This window comes from Oratosquilla oratoria, unplaced genomic scaffold (genome assembly GCF_046742065.1).
Source record: "Oratosquilla oratoria isolate Oo_2021 unplaced genomic scaffold, ASM4674206v1 SCAFFOLD86, whole genome shotgun sequence".
NCBI lineage: Eukaryota > Metazoa > Arthropoda > Malacostraca > Stomatopoda > Squillidae > Oratosquilla > Oratosquilla oratoria.
In genome coordinates this window covers 303,309-327,634 of record NW_027467750.1, presented here as the reverse complement: position 1 = coordinate 327,634, position 24,326 = coordinate 303,309, and the positions used below count along the sequence as shown (strand labels likewise).

At 38.2% G+C, this 24,326-nt stretch overlaps 1 protein-coding gene across 6 annotated transcripts in view; it reads left to right on the top strand.

Annotated features, from left to right (window-relative positions):
- LOC143024052 (uncharacterized) overlaps positions 1-24,326 on the top strand; it is a 104,429-nt gene that overhangs the window by 9,702 nt on the left and 70,401 nt on the right. For 5 of the 6 annotated variants that reach the window (XR_012966251.1, XR_012966249.1, XR_012966250.1 and 2 more), the window contains one exon: positions 23,702-23,818. Coding sequence is in view for 3 of the 6 variants with exons in the window: in XM_076182768.1 (XP_076038883.1) it covers positions 23,702-23,818 (117 nt within the window). In the remaining 3 variants the exon portion in view is untranslated. Of the gene's footprint in view, positions 1-22,842; positions 22,885-23,701; positions 23,819-24,326 lie in introns of those variants that run through there. The other variant, XM_076182769.1, reaches the window with a different exon arrangement.

Here is a 24,326-nt window from a genome sequence, read left to right as displayed (position 1 = left end):
CCTTGAAAGTAAATGAACTAGCACTTTCACCTCCAGTAGTTTTCAATAGATCTTCGTAAATTTGAAGAGCTTTTTCGCAGATGAGAGCTTCACTAATGCTATCCCCTGCCAACATCATTTCCTTGGTGAAGATAAGAATCAACTTCTCCATTTCTTCCATAATCTGAGGCCTTTGCTTACTAATTGCTGTCACTCCCATTGCAACATCAGCTTTCTTTAACACTTCCTTATGCTTCAAGATAGTGGAAATGGTTGACTTTGCCATTTCGTACTGCGACGCGAGGTCGGACACTCGTACACCACTTTCATATTTTGCTATAATTTCCTTCTTCAGTTCAATAGTGGTCCTCACTGTTTTCCTCTTTGCCTTCCCCTTATCACTGTCTTTCTTTGGACCCATTATTAAGGGCTAGAGCAACACGAAAAAGTTTAAATCTGGGAAGAAATACTCGAACAAACTGCGTACGTCTTACTCCGCTGGAGGTCTGAGTCGAACTGACGCTTACCCACTGTTCGAGCTAGTCGAGTACCGAAAATCTGTTCGAGGTCCGATGCATTTTCTACTCGAATTTTTTGGTCGAGCACCGATTTGGTCGAGTATAGAGGCGGTCGAGTACCGAGGTACGACTGTACATACATTTTAGCACAAGGCAATGGATTAGGGGCTGAGTGGTGCAGGCTCATTGGGGTCTTCTTCATCATGTGAAGTTTGTAACAATGCTTCAGGAGAGAAAACCTCATGTGAAGAGGACCCTGGTAGGTGCAGTGACATCTCAGAGCTGGCAGGTGAGGTCGGGACAGGGGTTGAATGGAGAGGTGTAGGAGTTCCTGATGGCGTGGGTGACCTCAAGAAGGATGTAATCTTGGTCTGCTTGGCAGCGTTTTGTTTTTGAAGGTACAACTCCTTGTAGGGAGCAATTAGATGCTCCAAGCCCCTGCTAAAGAGTTGGCTTCTTTCCAAGCTATGTTCCATGTCCATGGCAAACTGAGATAAATTTTCAGCCATCTGAAAAAATTCAGCCAAGGTTTTTCTTGACATTTCCTTCACGTGTAAGTGAACATCTTCCTTGTCTTGATCTTCCTCTTCTGCCTGCTGCTCTTTGGAGAGTTCTATGAGGTCTTCCACCGACATAGGCTCTTGATGTGAAAGGATTAGCTCCATCACATCATCGGTATTCATGTCTGAAAAACCTTCTCCTGTCACTTTATGTCCTAATTCTGCACACTCTTGCAAAGTGGCATGCAGTGGGGATGTAAATCCTCGGAAATCATTGACAGCATCTTGCCAAAGATTCTTCCACGAACCATTAAGAGTGGATGACTTCACTTCCATCCAAGAGCTGGCAATGTTGGTGATTGCATCGCGGATGGTATAGGCTTTCCACCACTCATGGATGGTTGGCTTGGTTCCTGGGTGTTCAAAGTCATCTGTGTCATTCAGCAGCTGAGCAAAAGTCCTCCGCAGGTAGTACGCCTTAAAGGTTGAAATGACACCCTGGTCAAGAGGCTGAATTAGTGAAGTGGTGTTTGGTGGTAGGAAGCGGACAGTGATGTTGGGATGGATGCTGTCCAGGTGGTGTGGATGGCCAGGCCATTGTCCAGCAACAACAGGACTTTAAAGGCTAGGTTCTCCTCTCGGCAATACTGTTCAGCTTCGACAGCAAAGTGGTTAGTAAACCAGTCTTCAAACATTTGACCAGTGACCCAGGCTTTCTTATTTGAACCCCAGTGAACAGGTAGCATGTTCTTGCTCAAACCCTTCAAAGCACGAGGGTTAGCAGAATGATAAATCAAGAGAGGCTTCATTTTGCAGTCACCATCTGCATTGGCACACAGCAGAAGTGTGAGCCTGTCCTTAGCAGCCTTTGTCCCAGGTGCAGTCTTTTCTTCTTTACTTATGTAGGTCCTCTGCGGCATCTTCTTCCAAAAGAGTCCTGTTTCATCTGCATTAAAAACCTGTTTGGGAGAAAAGCCATACTCCTTAATAATATCCTTTAGCACATCCTTGTAAGTTGTAGCTGCCTGTGAGTCTGCACTTCCCTGCTCCCCACACATTTTCAAATTGTGTAGGTTATACCTCTTTATAAACTTAGCATACCAGCCAACACTAGCCTGAAAGGGTTCTGTGGCTGGATCAACACCCTCCTCTTGGCACAAACGGTCATAAATGGACAATGCTTTTGCACGCAGAGAAGCATTACTCAAAGGCTGGTTTTTCTTATTTTCGTTCTCAATGTACAAATTAAGCAGTTTCTCCATCTTTTCAATGATGGGGTTCCTAACTTTTGTTGTCACTTTTGCTGATAGGTCAGCGGAATTAATGACAGCCTCACGAATCTTGTCCGCTTGGCTTTTGATGCGCCGGATCGTACTCTCGCCGAGGTTGAAGTGGCGACCCAGAGCTGAATTGGTTTCGCCGCTTTCAGCCCGGTTGAGGATGTCCAGTTTCACCTGCAGAGTCAGTGAGGTTCGTCGGCGCTTCGCTGAAGCCTCCCCACCTGACGCACCTGCGCCAGGTCCAGCACGCTTAGATGACATTGCGCTGATCCTGAAAACATAATAGGAGGGTTATAGAACAGAGTGAGTGAGCAAAGCGAGCATGATATTCTGCAACATTAACACTCTCTGACATGTAAGTATTAACCTCGGGAAAAGACGCTACCGTAAACATCACTTATTTCGCCAAGCGTATTTTCTTCAGCTGTTTGAAAAATCAGTCTGTTTACAATTCACATTTCAGACTGCTTGCTACGCTTAAACTGACTGTTGATGTACTCTGGAGATACACAGGCAGGCTTACTGCTTAGAGTTTATCCAGTGCAGAGAATAAACGATAATTCTTGCAGAGAGTGAAAATTGACGAAATTAATTGGGGCAGTAATAAGTATCAAAAATTAATTTGTTTGTGAAAAAATAATTAATTTGTGTATCAAAAAAGCTTAATTACCTGCAGAAAGACAATGGTTTGGCCTATGAAACAGGAAGGATGCCTAAGACGATGCCGTCTGTACAGCTGCCGGTGTTGTTGTTGTGATAACGCCGCAGTGATGCCAGCTCTACCTAGCTGATGCAGCCAGTGTTACCACACGGCTTTATGTGCACCAACTTCAAATATATAATAGGTTTTGAAAAAAATAATCGGCCGCGACTATTTTTATTTATTTATTTATTTATTTTTTTTAGGTCAAATCGCATATCTTCGAATATATCCCCGCACATATCGAAAAGTGGTGCAAATTCTTGAATCGCATATACGCGAATTCGCATATATCGAAGTCGCATGTATCGAGAACTACCTGTAATCTCGAGTTTCTTAATACCATGTACTTTAATGCACGTAGTATTAGGAATTAATTTCAAGAAATACAGGCATATGTCAAAAGTAAAAATCTCGATATGATAGGAATAATCGAGACATGGTTAAATGGTAAAGGGTTTGAAGCTGAATCTAATCTTGCGGGATTTAAACACTTTCATCAGGATAGAAACCACAAGAAAGGTGGGGGTGTTCTGTTATACGTTAAAAGCAATGTCCATGCCTGTGTTTTAGAGAAAGTAAAACGGGATGCATATGATAGTTTGTGGGTAGAATTAACCTGAGCAAGATGTTGTAATGACTATCATTTATTTTATATTATTTGTTTATTTGTTTTGTTATCGTTTGTCCGTTTGTATATTATTATTTGATTCTCATTATTAGTTATGTCAATTTATTATTATTTACTATTTACCTGTTTATCATCTAAATATACATGCATTTATTTGTTTCATTTAGTATTTACATTGTTATAGTTTTTATTTATTCATTTATTTGTTTATCATTATTATGATTTTTTCGCATCCGACCTCGATATGGACCTAAAGGTCTCCTGTCGGCATGCTCCGCCTTTGTAATCCTTTGTAAAGTGGGAGATAAGTCAGCTGTTGTTTGCGGATGACACTGCACTTGTATCAGGATCAGAGGAGGGAGCTGGTGATGTAGTTTGGGAAAGTGTGCAAAAGAAGAAAGTTGAAGATAAATGTGGGTAAAAGTAAGGTGATGAGATGTACAAGGGGAGAGGATGGCAGCAAATTGGAAGTGAGACTGGTGGAAGTGGATAGCTTTAGATGAAGTATGCACGAATCTGTGGCTGGTGCCACCATCACGGATGTAATGTTTACACAGCCATCATTTGCGACCTGTTTGAATGGGTAGGCATCAATTTGAATGCTTGTAGCGTTCAGCTCACGCACAGAATTATCAAATTGTCTTGCTGTTCTGCAAGTGTATGCCCATTTCTTCAAAAACAAAAAATCACCATTTTAAATGCAAATTTGGCTGTTAGCCATAGCAAATTAGTTTTTCGAGTAAAATTCTAAAGATAAGGCACCTATATATTAATATTTTAATAATTCATATTTTTTAGCCTATTTTCTCTCGGAAATGAACAACTTAAAGATCGTTTGTAATGAGATAGCTGTGTTTAAATCGTCAACATGTAGGCATATTATCTGAAACTTAGTCCTGTTTGGTAAAGCATGACATGTCGGAGATACTATGCATAGTAGTTGTAGAGGGTGTAGTTCACAAATAATACTTACATTGTTATGGTATAAATTTCAAGATGGACAAGCTATGCTATGCCTATTACATAGCCAGCTATTATGAGTTTTAAGATGGGCAGGCTATGCTATGCCTATTACATAGCCAGCTATAGCTATGATAGCAAGCATATGAAATAACTATTAATAATATGGTTAGTTTTCCATGTCATGGACCATGTCCATGACCATGAGAAGTCTCCAGACTAGCAGAGGTCTAGAGACAAGACTTAAATTTTCTTCTTGGTTTCATGATGATAATAGATATGAGCTGTTGAAATAAGGCTGTTTATTCAGATTGCCATGATTATAGATAGCATGATTAAACAAAATAACTCCTTTGAAAGTAAAAACACTATTAATTTTTCTAATTCAGTAAAATGGTGTAACAAATAATTCACCGATTTCAACATAAATTTAAGTTAGGTCTTAGGATAGTTGCAGTACTGACTGGTTAGTGTACAGAGAGGCAATCCAAGGGGAATAGCTAAGGCACCTATATAGGCACTTATTAATGTGATGGTAGAGTTCTTTTAGCTGCGCATACATTACATTGCACATACATAACATTGATGGAACATGTTACATGATAGGTGATAGTAAGAATAGTATAAAAGGAAGGTCCTACATTGTTTTTAACATGCTCAGGTGATTTGTTGACTCATAAAACTTTCATATGCCAAGTTGCATGTCAATTGGGCCAGGTGTGTGCAAAAACAATAGATTCATTTAAAAATAGTTTAGATAAAATGAGATATGAAGACGGGACACCACGAGCATAGCTCCCCTTCCCGTAAAATACAACTAGGTAAATACATAACATTGATGGAACTTGTTACATGATAGGTGATAGTATAAAAAGAAGGTCCTACATTGTTTTTAACATGCTCAGGTGATTTGTTGACTCGTAAAACTTTCATACGCCAAGTTGCATGTCAATTGGGCCAGGGGTTTGGATTTTATGGATGATTAACTCTAAATTGACAATAGTTGCCATGGCAACATGATAGGTGTTAGTAAGAATAGTATAAAAGGAAGGTTCTACATTGTTTTTAACATGCTCAGGTGATTTGTTGACTCGTAAAACTTTCATATGCCAAGTTACATGTCAATTGGGGCAGCGGTTTGGATTTTATGGATGATTATCTCTAAATAGACAACTTAATTATTGCTATGAAAATGCAAATTTGGTATTATGCAGATGCCTTACATTGTTACATGCTCAGTTGATTTTTTGACCCATAAAACTTTTACATGCCAAATTGCATGTCAATTGGGGCAGCGGTTTGGATTTAATGGATGATTATCTCTAACTTGACAATAGTTGCGATGGCAACATGATAGGTGTTATTAAGAATAGTATAAAAGTAAGATCCTAAATTGTTTTTGACATTCTCAGATGATTTGTTCACCCATAAAACCTTCACATGCCAAGTTGCATGTCAAATGGGCCAGGGGGTTAGATTTTACAGATGATTATTTCTACACTGACAATAGTTATTCACACAACACTATACCCGACATCTGGAAGCATGGTAAAATAATCACCATTCCAAAACCGAACAAAGACCCAACAATCCCAACATCGCACCGCCCAATCACACTTCTCTGCACCCCCTCTAAAGTCATTGAACGCCTAATACTTAAACTTGTCACACCATATATTCCCCTTGCTGACTCACAACACGGTTTTAGGCCACTACACTCCACAAACACTCTTCTGACAAACCTCACACAAAGAATTTTAGATGGCATCAATTCAGATAGGCCCCACCACAGAACACTTCTTATAACATTGGACATTAGTAAAGCTTTTGATGCTATCCCCCGCCACAACCTAACAAATAAAATATATAATACAGACATGCACAATAACACCAAAAGATGGCTGGCCAATTATCTGGCAGGCAGGAATGCTCATGTGTCATATAATGGCCAATCATCGCACATCAGAAACATTAAGAACGGAGTACCACAGGGCTCAGTTCTATCCCCCACATTATTTAATCTATACATGCATGACTTACCCACGCCAGACACCTCAGAAATACAAATCTCTTCCTACGCAGACGACATAACAATCACATGCACACATCGTAACACAGACAAAGCTGCAGAAATAATCCAGCCTTACCTTGACACACTCAACACATGGTTCATCACAAACAGACTCAAAATAGCTCCAACCAAATCTACAGCAACACTTCTCACCAACTGGACAAAAGAACACAAATACATACCTCATCTCTACATCAACAACACTCTAATACCACACACAAACACACCGAAAATTCTTGGTGTAACATACGATACATCCATGTCTTTCAAACAACACCTCACAAACATAAAAAAACAAATGCACACCTAGACTTAACGCACTTAAGTCAATCACTGGAACAACATTTGGACAAAACAAAGAAACTAATATAACAATATACAAACAATGCATACGCTCAGTGATGAATTATGCGAGTCCTGCATGGGCTCCTAATCTCAGTGAGACACACCACAACACCCTTCAAATCATACAAAACAAAGCCCTAAAAACAATTACAGGCTGCACAAATACATCACCTACAGACCATTTACACCATGAAACAAAAGTCCTCAAAGTCAAGGACCACCTCGACATGAGAGGCACACAAACACTTGCTGCAGCCACCACAAACACATCACACCCGCTACACTACATAGCAGATCACCCACACACACCAAGAAACATTAAAACTACACCCATAGACCTTTATTACACACAGATACTCTCTCCTCTTCCTCCACAACCACCAAATACCAGCCTCCGGAAACATATTCATAATCATATCACTCACCGCTCCATTAACACACTGAAAGACAACACACTGCTGCATGCCAGACCCCCTGATATCCACCCTTCTGAATCCTCTCTCCCACGTAAGGACAGAGTCCACTTGGCCAGACTGCGATGCGGTCACCACCCAGCACTTCTAAGCTACCAGAAGAGGCTGGACGACCGTGTTGTGAACAGCTGCCCAGGATGTAACACTTCACCCCATACCATACAACACATAATGGAAGACTGCATTATACACAATCATGCACGCAAACAACACAACATACACTCTATAAAGGATTTGTGGGAAAACCCAGTTTCGGCTGTGGCCTTCCTTGGGGAGACGGGACTGCTCGGACAGACAGTCTAGGGAACGACAACAACAACAACAACACTGACAATAGTTGCCATGGCAGCATGAAAGGTGTTAGTAAGAATAGTATAAAAGAAGGTCCCCTACATTATTTTTGACATGCTCAGGTGATTTGTTGACCCATGAAACCTTCTCATGCCAAGTTGCATGTCAATTGGGCCAGGGGTTTGGATTTTATGAATGACTATATCTAAATTGACAACAGTTGCCATGGCAGCATGATAGATGTAAGTAAGAATAGTATAAAAGGTAGGTCCTGCATTGTTTTTGACATGCTCAGGTGATTTGTTGACCCATAAAGCCATCATATGCCAAGTTGCATGTCAATTAGGCCAGGGGTTTGGATTTTATGGATTATTATCTCTAAACTGACAACAGTTGCCATGGCAACATGATAGGTGTTAGTAAGAATAGTGTAAAAGGAAGGTCCTACATTATTTTTGACATGCTCAGGTGATTGTTGACCCATGAAACAATCACATGCCAAGTTCTACGTCAATTGGGCCGGGGGTTTGGATTGTACTGATGATCATCTCTGAATTGACAACTTGATAGTTGCCATGAAAAGGCAAATTTGGTGTGATGGAGATGTTTCACATTGTTTTTGACATACTCAGATGATTTGTTGACCCATGAAATTTAAGTATTCCAAATTGGACCAGTGGTTTAGAGTTTGTGTATTTCTTTACAAAAATCTTTACAAATTACCACCCATAATTCTCACAATTTGTTATAGTAAAGTCTAGCCAAAAAATTGGAATAGAAAAATAATCAAAAAATCGTATCTCCCTTATTTTTGAAGCTATTAAAAAAAGAAAAGAAAAAAGAAAAGTTTTGTTTCTAATGAAATGGTCTTTCATATGCAACAAGAATTTAAGGGATACATTTCTTTTTTCAATTTTGTGCCCATACCTAGTTTAGATACTTGGGTGCAAATGTGGCAGGAAAGAGAGCAATGGAGGTGGAGGTAGAATGTAGATTGAAAGAAGCAAGTAAATGCCTTGGTGAATTAAAAAGTGTAATGAGAAATAGACATTTGGGATTGGATGCAAAGAGGAGATTGTATGAGGGAGTGATTGTGCCAACAGCACTGTATGGGGGAAAAATATGGAACATAAGCGAGGAAAAGTTTAAATGTATTTACCTAGCTGTATTATACGAGACGAGAGCTATGCTTGTAGTGACCCATTTTTTGTATCTCCACATCCAATCTATTCTTAAAATTGTGTATAGTTCTGGCATTCACTGTTTCTTTGTTCAGTTTGTTCCAGACATCGATTACTCTATGTGGGAAGGTTTTTTATTAAGGTCTTCTGTAACTGTCTTTAGTTTTCATGTCCTCTTCTTTCTCTTCTGTCCCACTTTAATAAGTCGTCTCTATCGAGAATTTCCATCCCTTTCATAATTCTGAATATGGTCAATAAATCACCTCTTTCCCTTCTCTGTTCTAGTGTTGACAAATGTAATTTCTCCAATCTTTGTTCATATGTCAGATTTGACAGTGTAGGTGCCATTTTTGTCGCTGCCCTTTGGATTCTCTCTAATTTTTTTATGTTCTTCTTTGTGCTAGGTGCCCACATTGTTACAGTATATTCTAATTTTGGTCTTATCGGTGTAACAACTATTTTTTGACCATCTCATCTATGTAGTCGAAGGCCACTTTCATTGATCTTAATAAGTTATAAGTCTCTCCAAATAATTCATTTACATGTTTATCAGGTGTGAAGATGATTACTCCTAGGTCCCTTTCTGAGTTGACTTTTTTGACTACTTTGTTTCCAATTTTATATTGTCTTGAAACTCTATTTTTACTTTTTCCAAATTCCATTATGCTACATTTTTTAATGTTGAAGTTCATCTCATATCACCAACTCCATTCCCATATTTTTTCCAGGTCATCTTGCAGCGGTCTGCAATCTTCTTCTGTTCTTAATCTCTTGAGTAATTTGGTATCATCAGCAAAAGAGTTCATGTAACAATTTACTCCCTCATCCATATCATTTATGTACCTATATGGCAAACATTAAAGGAGCCAAAACAGAGACTTGTGGGACGCCACTTTTCACATCTTCCCTGTTCCAAATTTTGTCTCTAAGTACCACTCTCATTTTTCTCCCATTTAAGGAATCCTTGATCCATTCCAGCAGTTTACCTTGAATTCCTCCTATTATTTCAATTTTTCTTATTCTTTGTGTGGTACTTTGTTGAATGCCTTCTGCAAATCCAAGAAGGTGCAATCTGCCTATCAATCTCTTTCTTGTATTATCTCAATCTTGAGTAAAAGCAGATTAGGTTTGTGGTGCACAATCTTCCACTTCTAAAGCCAAATTGTTTGGGGTTTACTATTGTGTTTTATTCCAAGTGTTTGATCCATTTGTTTCCAATGACCTTTTGGCATATTTTTGCTACTGTCTAGTTTCTGCAACCGGGATTTATTGATAATGGGTGATTTCAATTTTACTGACATTGATTGGATGACCCTTGAACATGGCCATATATGTAGTCGCTTGATTGATTTTCTTGGTGAAAATTACTTAATTAAGCATGTAAAAGAACCCACAAGATATGGAAACTTACTTGATCTTTTGATTACTAGCCACGAAAGCATGGTAACTGATGTAGAAGTCGGTGAATCTGTTGCAAATAGCGATCACAACTAAGTTAGATTCAAACTCCTAAACAATTTTCTTGTGTTTCTAAAATACCCGATTTCAGTAAAGCTCAGTTCATAGGACTACGTCAGGAGCTTCAGCTTACAGATTGGGAGGCAAATGGGACCTTTCGCAGTGAGAGATTTGATACCAGACACCGCCAGATTTTATAATTCTTGCCAGAAAATAATTACTTTTTTGGGCAAGTATTATATATTATAAACTTACAGAGGTATATTGTTGTACATTATTGTGTCTGAAATTTAAGTCAATTAATTTCATGATTGCAAACGGCATATAGCATTGTTTGAGCCTCTATTTATAATTACAGATGATATTCGTAAAACAGCCTATAATTGTATCAAGCCAAGCAATTTGTCATTTTCTACCGACTTCAATGGACATATACTGATATATACTTTCAATTGAATGCACCAAGCAATAGGCAAATCTATGTAATGTATAGAAAATATATTTTTAATATCAAAGACTTAATTTTTCCGGTACGATTACTAAAGCCCCGTCCACACGTACCATCATGCATCAGCGACTTGATGCAGTAGTCGTGTTGAAAACTTGATACTAGCGTCCAGACGGGCTGCATCACAGCGAATACCTTGCACGAACAACCAGATATCAGTCATCATTTGGCTTTCACGGGAAGAGGATGTCTGCCGACGCTCTACTCATTTAATCATAAACCACCACAGCCTTGGAGTGTATACATTTTTCGTGCCAACACCAGACTTCTTTGATGCATTGATGGCAGTCATTTCCCTGTGAAACTGTGTGTTTTGAGGGTATAAAGTTTTTTGGTAATGTTTTCATTCCACACATTACATTTTGTTAAAGAAAAGAAGTCACCTTTTGATGTTTGTACTTTTTATATTTCTCATCTTATATTCTTTGCACTTGATATTCCAAATGGCTGGGTACTGCTTTAGTAGCTTAATGTAATGTAATATAATAGTCTTCGTCCACTCGAAAGGCTTTGTGGAAGTTGCTTGTGCCATTGTATGAAACTAGAAGAGCGAAGCAGAGTGCGTGCACCTTCTCCCTTCAACTGTTATTGACACACTGCGCAGCGATTAGTAATCGGTACACCTATGACTGCTTTCATGATGCTGCAACGTTTTTCAACTCATCGCTTCAATACATCGCGCATCAAATACTCGTATGTCTGCCACTACTGTTGTTATATTTTATCTCACTGATTATCTTCATATACAGGATGTGACAGTGATATCCATTATTTTTTGACACTCGGATAAATTGCACAAACCGAAATTGACATCTTTAGTTTTATCTTATAATTAAATTAAAGCCTTATCACACACCAGTAAGTAAAATTTATAACATTAAGAGTTATGTTTTTAATTCTAAATACACTTATGCAGCAATTAATGGCATATATTTTTTTTAATGTCGGTTTCCAAATTAGCTAAGTCACCCCTTTGCCTCATGAAATCTGAGACAATTGAAAATTCTAGCGCTAATAGGAAACTACGAGCCTGACTGCAAAAGGTCCCATTAAACGAAAGACCTGTAGATCAGATACGGGAAATATTTCAAAATATGCTCACTAAGATGATTCAAACTTACATTCCTTTTAAGGACAGAAGTCCCCCAAATCAGGCTCGCCCAAAGTGGCTCGACAAAGAAACTGAAAAAAGTATTGCTAAAAAGAGACAGGCTTATAAGAAATATAAGTGCTCAGGTGCATCTAATGACTATGAAAATTATGTATCAATACAGCGATTTAAAAAAGACAATAAGAAAAAGAAAACGACTACGAAATGAACATGGCTGATAAATCCAAAGAGATGTGTATGTATGTAGCATACTAATATGTAACAAAAATTAATAAATATATATATATTTTTTTCCTTTAAGGGAGAGCAACTCCCCATAAGCTTTGCTTCTCGCTCTCCCTTTTCAACTACTAATTTTGTAAAAAATTTGTATATATGTATGTCTAAATTGTATTTTATATTGTTGAATAAACCTTAACTAACTAACTAAGAATCCCAAAGAATTCTGTATAAGTAGTTACATTAGAGATAAAAAGGTTGTTAGGAATCACATTGGTCCACTATTATCTGCTGACAGTCAACTTGAATATTCAAATGAAGGAATGTGTAATATCTTAAACAATTATTTTAGCTCGGTATTCGTAAACAAAACACCTCAAAGTGAATTCCAAACTGAAACCTGTGAAAAGTGTAGGGTGACCTTACTATGGTAAATATAACAAAAGAAAAAATTAAAAGGTGTATAGACAAATTCAAAGTAAATAAAACACCAGGGCCTGACGGTTGGCATCCAAGAATCTTAAATGAAATGAAAAATGAAATTGTTGTTCCATCAGAAATTATTTTCAAGAAATCCATCATATCCAGAGATGTCCCAAGAGAATGGAAGCTAGCTAACGTTACTCCCATATTCCAGAAAGGTGACAAAAATAAACCAAATAACTAAAGGCCCATAATTTTGACTTCAATCGTAGGAAAAATAATGGAAACTATCATCAGAGATGCCATCGAACATCATCTAGAAAGTAACCGTTTGATAAATGATAGCCAGCATGGTTTCAGATGGAAACGTTCTTGCGTGACAAACTTACTCGAATTCTACAACACAGTTATCTCAAATTATGACAAAAGAAATAATATAGACTTAATATATCTAGACTTTGTGAAAGCATTTGATACCGTCCCACACGAAAGACCACTTACTAAATTAGCTTTACACGGAATAAGTGGTAGCCTATTAAGTTGGACTAGTAATTAGTTGAATGATCGAAAACAGAGAGTTGTTTTAAATGGAAAAACTTCTGGATGGAAAAATGTTACAAGTGGAGTTCCTCGGGGTTCCGTTCTTGGGCCACTTCTATTCATAGTATATATAAATGATATAGACCATGGACTAAAATCTACTGTTTCCAAATTTGTTGATGATACAAAACTGTGCGGAGTGGCAAAAGATCACTCAAACCAATTAGATATTCAAGAAGATTTAGATAAATTATAGCAATGGTCTGAAAAGTGGCTAATGAAATTTAACACAAGTAAATGCAAGGTAATGCATATAGGTAAAAATAACAGTAAGTACGATTGCAAGTTATTTGGAAATTCGTTAAAAGTGGATAGTGAAAAAGATCTTGGCATAATTATCAGTAACGACCTCAAATCATCCAAGCAGTGTATTTCAGCCTCTGAGAAAGCAAATAAGATTCTGGGACTGATTGTGCAATCTTTTGATTTCAAAAGTCCATTACTGATTAACAAGCTATATAAATCGTTAGTTCGTCCACATTTGGAATATGCTGTTTCCGTATGGTCACCGAATCTCATTAAAGACATTGACAGACTGGAAAAAGTACAACGGTGAGCCACAAAACTGATTCCAAATATCAAAAATAAATCATACGAAAATCGACTAAAACATATGAATCTGTTTTCCCTAAAAAAGCGTAGACTCAGAGGTGACTTGATACAGGTCTTTAAGATTCTAAAGGGAATTGACAACATCAAAAGTGACAACATTTTCACATTGAATGAGAATCAGACAAGAAACAATGGTCTCAAACTGTCCGGAAATAGATTCAATTTGGAAGTGGGTAGAAACAACTTTGCCAACCATGTAGTTAATGAATGGAATAAACTTCCTGCAGAGGTAGTGCAATGTAGTTTAGTTCGAAGCTTTAAGAATCATTTAGATAAATACCTAAGTAAGATGCTGTAATGTTTATAATTTATCTTATATTGTTTGTTTTTGTTTTGTTATCATTTGTCTGTCTGATTTACATTTATTATTAGTTATATGTCAATTTATTATTATATACTATTTACCTGTTTGTTTATTATTTAACTATACCTATGCATTTATTTATGTATTTTATTTATTTACATTATTAAAGTTTTTATTTATTATTTTATTATTAATATGATTTTTTTTTCGCATCCGACCTAGATATGGATCAAAAGGTCTCCTGTCAGCATGCTCCGCCTTTGTAGTCCTTTGTAATCCTTTGTAAGGGATACCAGTCTGAAGTTTGTAGGATCTTCCCTATTTCCTCCTTTATATATTGGTATTATGTTTGTATCTTTCCAATCTTGTGGCACCTTTCCCTCTTTGAGTGAGAAGTCAATTATCTTGTATAGTTTATCTGTCAGTTTGTCTATACACTCTTTCAATATCCAATTTGCAATTCCATCCAGTCCATGCAGTTTCCTGATATCTAGGTTTTTTATTTGGTCTCTTATTTCTATTTGTGTTCCCTTTATTTCTTCATCATGGGTGATCTTTCTTGTTGTCTATCTTCCTAAGATTGTGAGCTCTCAATTGTAAAAACAGACCTGAAATGTCTGATTATAACTTCTGTGTCATCTACATATTCCTTTTCTCCTTCATGCAATTTCACTATTTCATGCTTATCCTTTAATTTATCATTTATATATCTGTAAAAGAGTTTAGGTTAATCATTACATTTGTCTATGATATCCCTATCTTAATCTCTTTTTTTCTTTCCTGCATATATTCACGTGTTCGTTCCTAAGTTTTATATATGTGTGCCATATGGATGTTTTTCTTTTTTCCATTTTTTCCATGCTTTGTCTCTGCTGTCTTTAGCCTCGCTACACCTTTTGTTGAACCAACATTTTATGTAAATATCTTTTTGTTTCTTTTTTGGTACATATTTGTAGATTCCTTCTTTGTACTTTTTTTTTAATATGTTCCATTTGTCTTCCATCTTTGTTTCCTCTTTACAGAATTTATCCCAATTTGTGTTTTGGAAATTTTTTCTTAGTTTTACAAAATCCATTTTTGTACATAAAGCTTCCTTCTCTATGTTTATCATTCCTATCTACATTGTTCTGTTCTTTTGATTCAAATTCTATAGTATATGGTCACTCTTTCCAATTGGTGTCTTATACACCATTTTGTTCACAATATCTGGTTCAGAAGTTAATATTAAGTCTAGATTTGATGGTTCCTTGTTGTTTCTATATCTAGTATTTTCCTGAACCCATTGTGATAGGGTGTATTCGATGGTCATATCCAGTATAATGTTGCTCCAAAGTTCATATTCCCCTTTAACTATCATTTCTTCCCAGATTGTCTTTTGCATTAAAATTGACCATGATTACTATGTTTCCACCCTCTTTCAGTAACTTGCTTAGCACATTCATTGTTTCTTTCAGTAATTTAGAGTATTCGCTGTCTGAATACATACACTGCTACAAATTTTCTGCTTTTTATCTTTTTGTTTGCAATTTTGATCATAATTACTTCTACAATGCCTTGGCCTTCAATAGTCTTTGTCGCATTTAGACCCTTTTTGGTCATTATCATGACACCTCCTTGCTTGTCTGTTCTATTTTTCTATTAGTGGTTATATAGACCATGTCCCACTATGCTTGTTGATAGAGGTCCTTTCAATTTTGTCTCTACTATTCCCATGATATCAGGTTTTTTTGTTTCTAGATAGTGATTTAGTTCGTTGATTCCAGAGATAATGCCATCAGTATTTGTGTATGCCACTTTTATTTTCACAGAGGGATCAGCTTGTTGAGTGTAGTTGGGAAGGCTTATGGGAGGGTCTTGATTGAGAGGATTAGGAGAGGAACAGAGGGAGTAATTGGTGAGGAACAGTGTGGTTTTAGGACAGGTAGGGGATATGTAGATCAGATTTTTGTGGTAAGACAGATATGTGAGAAAGCTATAGGAAAAGGTAAGGATGTTTTTTGGGCTTATATGGCTCTAGAAAAGGATTATGACAGGGTAGACAGAAAGGCACTGTGGGAGGTACTGCAGATATTTGGGATAGGAGGAAAGCTGTTAAGAGCAGTCAAGAGTTTTTATGAGAGTAGTAGAACTTGCATTAGGATTAGAAATGGAGAGAGTGAATGGTTTGAGGTAAAGGTGGGATTTCATCAAGGGTGTGTTATGTTGCCCTGGCTGATTAATCTTTACATGGATGGGGTGGTGTGAGAGGTGAATGCAAGGGTAGTGGGTCAGGGGTTTGAGATGATTAAAGAAAATGGAGAAAAGTGGGAGGTGAGCCAGCTGTTGTTTGCTGATGACACTGTGCTTGTAGCAGGATCAGAGGAGAGATTGAGGAAGTTAGTGACAGAGTTTGGGAGAGTGTGTGAAAGAAGGAAGCTGAAGATAAATGTGGGCACATGTAAGGTGATGAGATGTACAAGGGGAGAGAGTGACAGTAGACTGGAAGTGAGCATTAAGGGTGAGAAACAGGAGGAAGTGCATTGTTTCAGATACTAGGGTGCGAATGTGACAGGAAAGGGAGGAGTGGGGGTGGAGGTAGAATGTAGATTGAGAGAAGCGAGTAAATGCCTTGGTGGATTAAAAAGTGTAATGAGAAATAGACATCTGGGAATGGATGCTAAGAGGAGGTTATATGAAGAAGTGATTGTGCCAACAGCAATGTATGGGGCAGAAACATGGAACATGAGAGAGGAAGAGAGAAGGAGTCTGAATGTGTTTGAGATGAAATGTCTGAGAAGTATGATAGGGGTTACTAGGCTAGATAGAGTGAGAAATGAGAAGGTGAGGAGGAGAACAGGAGTGGAAAGGGAGCTAGGAGATAGGGTTGATGAAAGAGTATTAGGATGGTTTAGACACATGGAAAGAATGAGTGAAGAAAGATTAGTAAAAGAAGTGTGGAAGGCGTAGGTGGAAGGAGTGAATATGAGGGGACGTCCTAGGATGAGACGGATAGATGGGGTGAAAGGGGCTTTACAAAAGAGAGGAATGTCTGTAGAGGAAGGATGGGAGAGGACAGAAGATAGGGGTGAATGGAGAAGGGTTGTGTATAGATGAGATTGTGATGCTTGAGGGGGAGTGGGTGGGGGATGGTGGGTGAGGGGAGGAGGAATATATGGGAAATGAAATGGGTGGGAGTGGTTTCTATGCCTTTTTGTTTTTGGCTACCCACCCCTGTGTAAGGGGGAAAAGCCTGGTATATGTAAATATGTACTTTTATTTTCATATTTTCTTTTCTCTTTTGGTTTGAGTTTCCATTTTTATTTTTGATGTACCATTTTTTGTCTCAAGTCCAGCACTTTAAAAAAATAAACAAAAAAATCTGTCTCTGTTCTCTTCTCATTTCGATCATTGGCTTCAATTCTGAGAGCTTCGTCTTTCTCTTTTTCCTCATCACTCATTTCCTTTTATATCCTTATATGTGAATTTCTCGCTGGTTGCTAGTTTAACCGCTTTAGATAATACCTCCTCTGCTATCATTTGAGTTCTTAGTTTTATTTTCAGAGGTCTGTGTTATTTTTCTTTATTGAGATTTTGTCCTTCATCCTGTATTTCTTTCAGAATTTCCTAGCTAATGCCTTCTCCTCCTTTTCTCATTGGTATCTATACATATCATGTTTTTCCTGGATACCATGGACCTCAATGCACTTACCATTGTCAACTGTATGTCTCACCCAATTTTCCTTTTCTTTAAATACTTTCATAAGGACGAGGTGGATGGATGGGGTGAAGGGGGCTTTGGGGAAGAGGGGAATGTCTGTTGAGGAAGAATGGGAGAGGACAGAAGATGGATGAATGGAGAAAGGTTGTACTGTATATGGATGATGTGGTGATGCATAAGGTGGAATGGGCGGGGGGATAGGGGGTGAGGTAGTATGTGTGAGCAAAATTTGACGCAGCCCAAAGGGATTTCTCCCTGTCTTCTCCTTTTATGCAATGGGGAGGACGGAGAGGGGGGGTCGCCAATCTAATGAAGTGGCTTTGCTGTGGATGTGCTGTGTCTTGCGACACTGCTTCTGACCCAGGGCAGTGGACAAGGTGCAGGGATGACCCATCATCCAGGAGGTGCTCAAATAAGAGGGAGGGTGGAGGGGTGTGGAGTGGATTCTAGGATGGAATGGGTGGGAATGATTTTATGCCTTTTTCTTTTTGGCTACCTCCCTTGTAAGGGGGAAAAAGCCTTGGTATATGTATGTATGTATGTACTTTCACAACTGTTTCTTTTGTATTTTCCTCCATCTGCTTTTGTAATATTTCTCTAAAATATTTCTTGATTTTCATGTTCTTGTTTCCATTTTTTTTTTTTTTTTTCTCTCAATGAGGTCTCTTTCTTTTATTGACTCTGCCACTTTTCCGGTCACTACTTGCAACTGCTCTTTGACCTTTTTCAGTTCATCATTTTTATTTTTGTCCTCATTTCTCATTCTCCCGTTTTCTCTCGTAAGAATTTCAATTTCACTCTTTAGGTCACTTAATTCTTTAATTGTTTGCTCATTACTCTTGTGCAATGTAATCAATTCCCTGTGTACAGCTCGGTAATCCAGTTTTAAATTTATGATTTCTTCCATTGAGTCATTTACTTTGAGATTTCTTAATGGATTACTATATCTAATTTCTCTGTCTATATCTGAACTTTGACCTACTACTTCACCTGGTTTTCTTTGAAACCCTGAAGAGACATTATTTTCCCACCTTTGGTTTTTTCTAGAAGTATCTATTAAAAAGTGTAATGAGGAATAGAAATTTGGGAATGGATGCTAAGAGGAGACTGTATGAAGGAGTGATTGTGCCAACAGCAATGTATGGAGCAGAAACATGGAACATAAGAGAGGAAGAGAGAAGGAGTTTGAATGTGTTTGAGATGAGGTGTCTGAGAGGTGTGATGGGGGTTACTAGGCTAGATAGAGTGAGAAATGAGGAGGTGAGGAGGAGAACAGGGGTGAAAAAATGTATTTACCTAGTTGTATTTTGCGGGAAGGGGAGCTATGCTCGTGTTGTCCCGCCATTGTATGTGTCTGAGATGAAGTGTCTGAGAAGTATTATTGGGGTTACTAGGCTAGATAGAGTGAGAAACGAGGAGGTGAGGAGGAGAACAGGGATGGAAAGGGAGCTGGAAGATAGGGTTGATGAAAGAGTATTGGGATGGTTTGGACACATGGAAAGAATGAATGAAGAAAGACTAGTAAAGTAGGTATGGAAGGCAGATGTGGAGGGAGTGAACATGAGGGGACGTCCTAGGATGAGATGGATGGATGGGGTGAAGGGGGGCTTTGGGGAAGAGGGGAATGTCTGTTGAAGAAGGACGGGAGAGGACAGAAGACAGGGGTGAATGGAGAATGGTTCTATATGGAAATTGTTGTGATGCATGAGGTGGATTGGACGGGGGAATTGGGGGTGAGGTAGTGTGAGCAAAACTTTTGATGCAGCCCGAAGGGATTTCTCCCCGTCCTCTCCTTTATGTAGGGGGGGTTACCGATTTTATGAAGCGGCCTTGCTGTGGATGTGCTGCGACACTGCCTCTGACCCAGGGCAGTGGACAGGGTGCAGGGATGACCCGTCATCTAGGAGGTGCTAAGATGGGAGGGAGGGTGGAGGGGCGTGGAGTGTTTTCGGGGATGGAATGGGTGGGAATGATTTTATGTCTTGTCCTTTTTGGCTACCTCCCTTGTAAGGGGGAAAAAAGCCTTGGTATATGCATGTATGTATGTATCTATCAAACACTGGCATTTGGGGATGACACCTCTAGGGCTTTAGTTTACTATACTTACATCGAGTCCTCTCTTAGTTGGTTCATTTGTTATTCTTTCTTCTTTATCTTTCACCATTTTGCTAGAACTTATTTAATAAGAAAACTGGAAAAACTTTTACTGGTCTCAATGAGTACCATTGCATACCCATCCTGCACAATAACAACTGGTTTCCTTTGTTATCGGCAACAAAACCACTAGATAGGCACACTCACAATGCAGCACTTCCTTTTGCTTTGGTGTCTGGACGGTATGTAGTGTTTGAGATGAAATGCCTGAGAAGTATGACAGGGGTTATTAGGCTGGATAAAGTGAGAAATGAGGTGGTGAAAAGGGAGCTGGGAGATAGGGTTTAAGAGTGTTGGGATGGTTTGGACACATGGAAAGAATGAGTGAAGGAAGATTAGTAAAAGAGGTGTGGAAAGGAGAGGTGGAAGGAGTGAACATGAGGGGTCGATGTAGGATGTGATGGATAGATGGGGTAAAAGGGGCATTAGGAAGGAGGGGAATGTCTGTTGAGGAAGGACAGGAGAAGATAGGAGTGAGTGGAGAATAGTTGTATTTACCTAATTGTAGTATACAATTGTGTATGGATGATGCAGTGGTGCATGGAATGGAGGGTGGGAGATGGGTGTGGGTGAGGAATTGTGTGCGGATGATATTTTGATGCAGCCCAAAGGGATTTCTCTCCATCTCTTTCTGCATGAGGGGACAGAGACAGGGGTAGCTAATTAACCCTTAGGTAAAGTGGGGTCAGACAGACCCCATGCTTTTTTGTTTTTTACTTTTAATATACTAATATATTGCATAAAGACGCTCCTCAACTTACGTTTTAGTTACGTTCCGAACGGCCGAACGTAAGTTGAAAATGAACGTAAGTTGTTACTGAACATTCTAGTAATGTATGACCGTTCATACTGTACTATACATCCGTAGATTCTATTACCGTATGTTATAAAACACCCCTAAATCATTAATTATACACATAACATTGTAAAATTCAGTAAACTTCCATTTATCCAAACTCCAAGGGGAATTAGAAATGTCCGATTAACCAAAATGTTCGGTTAATCCTACTCTGTATGTTTCATTCCTGTAGAGTTTTATGAGGTAATGTCGGCTGCAATATTCATACCTGTAAACTTAACATACGCATGGAAATGGTTTTAATAGTTCATAAACATATTCTATAGAGTATAAACAGCCGATCAGGTGTAAACATGGAGTGTGCTGCCACTGTTTGAGCACTTAATGAAGCTTGCGGGGGTGGCGGAATAGGCGGCGGGGTGTTTGAATATTTGGTTGAGATCCTAATACGTTTGGTTGAAGCGATGGCTACCGTATTTAGAAAATGTTCGGTTAATGCGATTATTCGGTTAAAACGCATTCGGATAAGCACGAGTTTACTGTAACATTAATTTCAAATCAATTAGATTCAAGCAACATAAATTGAGATGGTGGAGGAGGAGGAGGCAAGGCACGTTCAGTCTGTCGTTTGTGCCATGTAAACAATGGACGCAGCGTCATGCATAAGTGTCGTTTAAGCTACGGAGAGCGCGCTAAACTAAAAAATTCACTCAAAAAAAAAAATTCAGTCAGTTCAAACGTAAAACGAATGAACGTAAGTAGAGGAGCGTCTGTATAGATATGTTCTCCCTTATACCTTCTTGACGAGTGGAGTAGTTTAAGGGGGTAATAGGGTCATTCCTGGGTAAATAATAATTTCTTCTTTTTTATCATTTTTTATGACATGTTGAATTTCACTTAGCTTTGTTTCAATTTTGTTTGTTTTAGATGGTGATGGTATCATTTGGAATGCATTATAATTGTGTTGGCTAGGGAATCATAGTTCATTATCATATAATCTTTTTATCTATTTGTCGTTATTCCGGGTAACTATTACCTACACTGCAAAAGACCAGTGTGTCAGGAATATTCAACCCCCATCTGCAATGACTGCAATTAGATTCTTCAGTATCACGAAGTCAAAATAATTACCTCTGATTTTTCTCAGATTTTATGGTTTATGAAACACATTTATTATTCATTTGTTGTGGGTCTGCTTTTCCCCAAGATAGTTGGGACATTGGTCTCTACAAAATAAGGATGACTAACCACTTCACGTTTCCTGTTTTCAGTCAAGTACCCTCTAAAGTCAGCAATACCTTATTTTTCATAATTTTTTTCTTTCATAAAAAATATTTCTAATAATTATAGTCACTTTCAAGCATGTAAATGGGAGAAGATAAGTTGAAGTATGTATGTTTTTATTTCTATGTCACTAAATGCAGTGAAAATATTTTTATTTATTTATTTATTTATTTATTTATTTTTTTTCTGTTTGGGGTAAAAAAAAATTACCCCCAATTTTTTTCAGATTTTATGTTTTTTTGAAATGCATTTATTATTCATTTGTTGTGGTTCTATTTTTCCTTAAAGATAGTTGGGACATTAGTCTCTACAAAGTGATGATGATGAACCGCTTCACGTTTCACGATTTCAGTCAAGTACCCTCTAAAGTCAGCAATACAGACTCTCCTCAACTTACGTTTTAGTTACGTTCCGAACGGCCGAACGTAACGTGAAAATGAACGTAAGATGTTACTGTACTATACATCCATAAATTCTATTACCATATCTTATAAAACACCCCTAAATCATTAATTATAAACATAACAATTTAAAATAATAACATTAATTTCAAATAAATTCAAGCAACATAAATTGAGATGGTGGAGGAGAAAGAGGAGGGGGAGGAGGAGGAGTAGGCAAGGCACGTTCAGACTGCCGTTTGTGCAATGTAATTAACGGACGCAGCATCATGCTTAAGTATCATTTGAACTACGGAGAGTGCACTAAACTCAAAAATTCACTCAAATTTTTTTTTTTTTACAGTCGGTTCAAATGTAAAATCGAAAAAACGTAAAACGAATGAACGTAAGTAGAGGAGCGTCTGTACCTTATTTTTCATCAATTTTTTTGTAATTTTCATTAAAAAATATTTCTAACAATTATAGTCACTTTCAAGCATGTAAATGGAAGAAGATAAGTTGAAGTACATATGTTTTGATTTCTATATCACTAAATGCAGTGGAGGTATTGTATTTTTTTGTTTTTGGGGTATGTCAGACCCCGCTTTACCTGAGGCATTTCCCCAAAAAAGCTTTACCTGAGCAGGGTTAAATGAAGTGGCCTTGCTGTGGAGGTGCTGTGTCTTGCTGCATTGCTTTTGACCCAGGGCAGTGGGCGAGATGCAGGGATGACCCATCATCCAGGATGAACCAAGAAAAGAGCAATTGAGGGGTGGTGGATGGGAGTGGAGTGTGTGGGGATGAAATGGGTGGGAGTGGAACTATGCCTTTTGATTTTTGGCTACCTCACTTGTAAGGGGGGAAAAGCCCTTGGCATATGTATGTATTGTGTGTTGATGTGTTATATCATTCTGACTATAGAAATATGTGTCAGTGCAATTTTTGTTGTTCAGAATGGCTGTTGTGGTTCACTATATGATTTGAATTATTTTATTTTGTGGTGTGGCTTTTGTGTGGTTTGGCAAAAAAATTATGCTCATATTTGTGGCTCAGTGGTTGATATAAGTTAACAACAAAGATAATGTGGATACAGATGAGATTGAGATGGAAGATAATGGGTATTTGTGAGTGGATGTGACCTTAGTTTTGATTCTTCCAGCTAATAGTCATTTGAGATAGGATTTGATAGATTTAGCTGATAACACCTGATATATTTATTTCAGTTTGAAAATGCAGTTGCCTGTGCAGCTGCAGATAGCATCTCCAGCTGTGAAGGAGTGGCTGCAGAAAAAAGTAGACTGTTCAATCCTGGACACTTTGTTGATACAAGCAAATTCAAGGTGAGTGATAAATATTTTGTATAGAAAGACATGTTAAAAAAAAACATACATTACCTCTCCCATATATATTTACCCACAAGAAATGAGCTATGGTTATGGGGTCCTGTTGTGTATGTATTTACCTAACTGTAGTATGTAGGGAAATGGGAACGTTTGTTGGGTCCCATCTCCTACTCTCAAAATCATGTACAGTTCCAACTTAATCTATGTCCTTAATTTCAGCGATCATATTTAGATTTGAATTCATATTTGTCTGTCAGTCTTATGTGCACAGCCTCCCAAATAGGTCAGCCATATCACTTCTTTCTTCTCAGGTTCGATGTGGGCGGGGGTGGGGAGTTAGCTCCTTGATAGTTGGTATGCCTTATAAGAGTATTTCAACTGCAGTCCTTGGACCAACAATTCTGTTCAAGGTTTTAACAGGGTAGAACATAGAGGAAGGGGGTGCTGAGGTAGCTGTCAGACAAGAACACAACATAGCAAGTGGAACCTCTGTTGAGAGCCTGTG